The sequence below is a fragment of the Oncorhynchus nerka genome, linkage group LG14 (genome assembly GCF_034236695.1).
Source record: "Oncorhynchus nerka isolate Pitt River linkage group LG14, Oner_Uvic_2.0, whole genome shotgun sequence".
Lineage (NCBI taxonomy): Eukaryota > Metazoa > Chordata > Actinopteri > Salmoniformes > Salmonidae > Oncorhynchus > Oncorhynchus nerka.
Genome location: NC_088409.1, coordinates 47,716,206 through 47,719,975, shown reverse-complemented (window position 1 = coordinate 47,719,975; position 3,770 = coordinate 47,716,206). Strand labels below are relative to the sequence as shown.

Genomic DNA, 3,770 nt, shown 5'->3' with positions numbered 1-3,770 from the left:
AATCCATTCGGTTATGCAGGCCAACTGTTTTTGGTATATTTAGCCCTATGTAAGTCTGAACTAAACTAAAGGTTGGGTACATCTCTCAAGGACTCAGCTGACAGGTCAGTGCTCCCTTACCTGCTTATATTGACCCGTGTCCAACTTAGGTGTGAGCTGGTTTTGAGCAGAAAGCTATACACAGTGTGCTTGAGTACTCCCACAGTCCTTGGTAGCTTGGTACAGCCTTGGGTAATGACAGAGTCTCACAGATTAGGTTTACCCCGCCCAATATGGATATGCTCTATCCATTGGTTTTCAATAAGAATACCTTATCTGCTCTTTAGGGGACGCCGTCAGTCGAGTTGTCTGCTCTTTAGGGGCTCTTTGTTTTTTTTCGCCGAGGGATTATTGACAGGTCAAGGTGCACAAGTTTAGCTCAGTGGGTTGGCCTTATAAGTAGAAGCGTGGTGTAAGGCATCCGCACAACCACACACCACCTCAACAAGAGCCTGTCTTGGTAGGACAAGAGCATTTGAATGTATTTCAGCTTTTCATTTTGTTTTTGAGAGTTTGTTCTGTATCTCATCAAAAATGGATAACGTATGTCAATGTACAGATTACCATGTTAGGCAGTCAAATGCTATCCTTTACAACATCCTCAATGGAGAAAATGTCAAGTCAAGCCACAACAACCTGAACTACAACTTGATACCTCGTAGATGCAACTGTGAGATGCGACGGACAGTGTGCTTGAAAAGTCCAGCAGACATTTGCCAAGAGGCATCGGGAGTGCTGGTGAAAACAGTTCACTTTATGAAGAACTTACCTGCTTTCAACCAACTCCCGACAAACGATCAACTATCGCTCCTCCAAAGTTGCTGGGCGCCACTCTTTATTTTGGGTCTGGCCCAGGAAGGCATGAACTTTGACGTCGTCGACACCCCTGCCGATAGCATGCTGAAAAGAATCCTCTTGAATTCTCAAGAGAGCTCAGAGACGGAAAGAGAGCAGCCCACATTGGCTGGTGTGAACAAACTCAAGTCATGCCTCAAAAAGTTCTGGAGTCTGGATTTAAGTCCAAAGGAGTACGCATACCTCAAGGGCACCATGATATTTAACCCAGGTGAGGTTTGCCTTAAAGCTTCAACGTTTCAACCAGTCAATGGAAGTGTTTGTTCGGTAGGGATTTTACCTCACCACAGCTGCTTGATGATCTAATAAACCTCCCTACATACAGAATTCAAACATGAAATAAGACTTGTTAAGGCTGAACACACGCAACGAAACATAAAATACTTTCAATGACTCCAGCTGACCACTAGGTTTACAAAACTCAATTGCAATGTCATATATAACGGAACAGTACTGTACCGTACCACTGTGTATGAAGCGTAGCTTGTCCACTCATGATACATTTCTGTCCTCCTCAACAGATGTGAAAGACCTGACGGCAGCTCTATTCGTGGAGGGCTTACAGCAGGAGGCCCAGCATGCTCTGAGGGAGGTGGTCCAACCACTCCACCCTGGGGACCGAAGCCGCTTCGCTCATATCCTGCTCGCGGCCTCCATGCTCAAGACCATCACACCCAACCTCATCACCGAGCTCTTCTTCCGTCCTGTCATTGGCCAAGCAGATCTACTGGACTTACTGGTCGATATGCTCTTCAGCAGGTAGCTACTGTAAGGCTGATATACAGAGACCTGATATAATTTCCCGCTGGGACAATAAAGTTGAAGCTTAAGCTTGAGGGGTTTGGGCTCCCACTGTGAGGGATATTGAGCCCCCGGGACTGAGTTGGGGGTGTCTGGTCATGTGATGAAGAGATTGACAAATAAGAGCTCGTTATAAGGGGAAACAAAATAAATGTGTATTCTTTATTCCCAGTAATAAATGTCTGACCAAATAGGAAAATGTTTTTTTTCTCTGGAAAATATGAGAACAGTTTGCTATTGTTTACATCCAACTATGAATTAGCAACATTTACTGTATATTAGCAACATTTACTGTATATTAGCAACATTTACTGTATATTAGCAACATTTTTGGTAGAAAATTGAAGTCACAATGGTTGGTAGTTATAACAGACATTTTACTGGTTATATCAGACTACACTACGGTCTACAATACACATTCCTTACAATCATGTATATTTTGCAGAAAACCGTTTAGATACATTGTTTGTTTTGTGTATGTTTGCATGAATAATGTAATATTTTTTATAAATATATTTTTATTACAATTATTGGGTTATGTCTTTACAATTTGGAATATGGTTAGCGAGACAAGAATACAAACACCATTAGCCAAGCCACAGTAGATTAAACGTCTCCTGTTCAAGAGGTCTATATTACAGCTGGCATTGCCATTCAAGGAGCTCTTCAAGCTCAATTTAAACATATCTCTTCTAAAGTAACTACTAATAAGCAGGGCACTGGAATAATATGTGCAGAATTCGAAGCCCACATTCTTCCCCCAATCATTGGGTTAGAGGGAATCTGTGTTGGGAATTGGGAATGAGTGGTGTGGAGCATCAGTGATGTTTTCATACCTAGACAAGGCTATCACAGTAGTGTGAGAGTGCTCCGCAAGTCTCCATCTTCCTGCTCCAGTTCCTGTCGATTCATATTGTGTTTGACCCCAAGCTACAGCAAGCTTTATCTGTATTACCTCACTGGTACAGAGGGCACTTTGGAAGGTGGTTTACCAGCTGGGTGCCCTGTTCCGTCATCTTGCTGCCTCTCTCCTCTGACGAGTGGCTCAACGCAGCAACGACAGACAGCCTCAACGGAACCGCATAGGGACTGTCTCAACAGTCAATAACAGTCACTCTCCTTATCATACCAATAAGATATGAGGAAGAATAATATTTTCAGTCTAACGAAGCCAAGGTCACGGTGTCACGGTGTATATCTTAAATAAAGAATACAATCTCAACATGTGTCGAGCGTCACACCGTCTAACATTAGGTTGTAATTTAGTTTCCCTAGACTGGACATTTGACCAACTTTTCACAAAAAAAAATATATAAGTGAAAATATTCCAAGTACAAGTGTTACCGAAAAATAAGTATCTTACTGCTCTTTGAATACACAATACAGAGTGTTTATTTACGCTGCAATAAAGACAGATCTATCAGATCTCAAAGATATATTACACATCATTTTATTCCTTTGTATTCACAAATGAGTATGGACATTTTTACAGAGCAATTCACAGATAGCAAAACCTTATGTCGAAACCAAGAAATAGGCTTTGGAGCCTAGGGATGTGTCTCCAGAAAACATCTAAAATATATGTATAATAAATGCATGTTCAAATCTTCCAAACATCATTTAATGTAGCTAACAGTAAAAGTAATAACATCAGTAAAGGACTTAACACAATCAATACATTGACAGTAGAGAATAAAGCATCTTTAAGAGAGAACTGAGAGTGAGGAGGAGCAGGACATCAGCCCAAGACCTGGTGCTCTGTCGCCTCCATGCCTGAAAAAAAACTCTGCATTTTGGAGGTCCCTCATTTTGGTGTAAACACCGACTATGACAACCATTAAGGGCAGTGCCACACAGAGCCCTATGCAACCGATTGACATCACAGAGAGAGGACTTTGGTCTGAGAATGTTGGGGTGAAGTCAAGGAAGGTCAGGAGAGGCTTTAGATCTGCGCTGGTGTCGATGAAGAGATCAAAAGGACAGAGAGATCAACCAGACCACCCCCATATTTTGGGCCATATTCCGTAGCATAATGTTGACCGGTGTAGCGTCCAGCATCCTCAGCTTTGATATTA

The 3,770-nt window shown here is 42.1% G+C and overlaps 1 protein-coding gene across 1 annotated transcript; it reads left to right on the top strand.

Moving 5' to 3' along the window:
* The first annotated feature begins 390 nt into the window (after positions 1-390).
* Positions 391-3,118, top strand: nr0b2a (nuclear receptor subfamily 0, group B, member 2a). Its single transcript, XM_029681560.2, has 2 exons — positions 391-1,105; positions 1,416-3,118. The coding sequence occupies exons 1-2, from the start codon at positions 574-576 to the stop codon at positions 1,655-1,657; spliced, it is 774 nt and encodes a 257-aa protein (XP_029537420.1). The 5' UTR covers positions 391-573; the 3' UTR covers positions 1,658-3,118.
* The last annotated feature ends 652 nt before the right edge of the window (positions 3,119-3,770 follow it).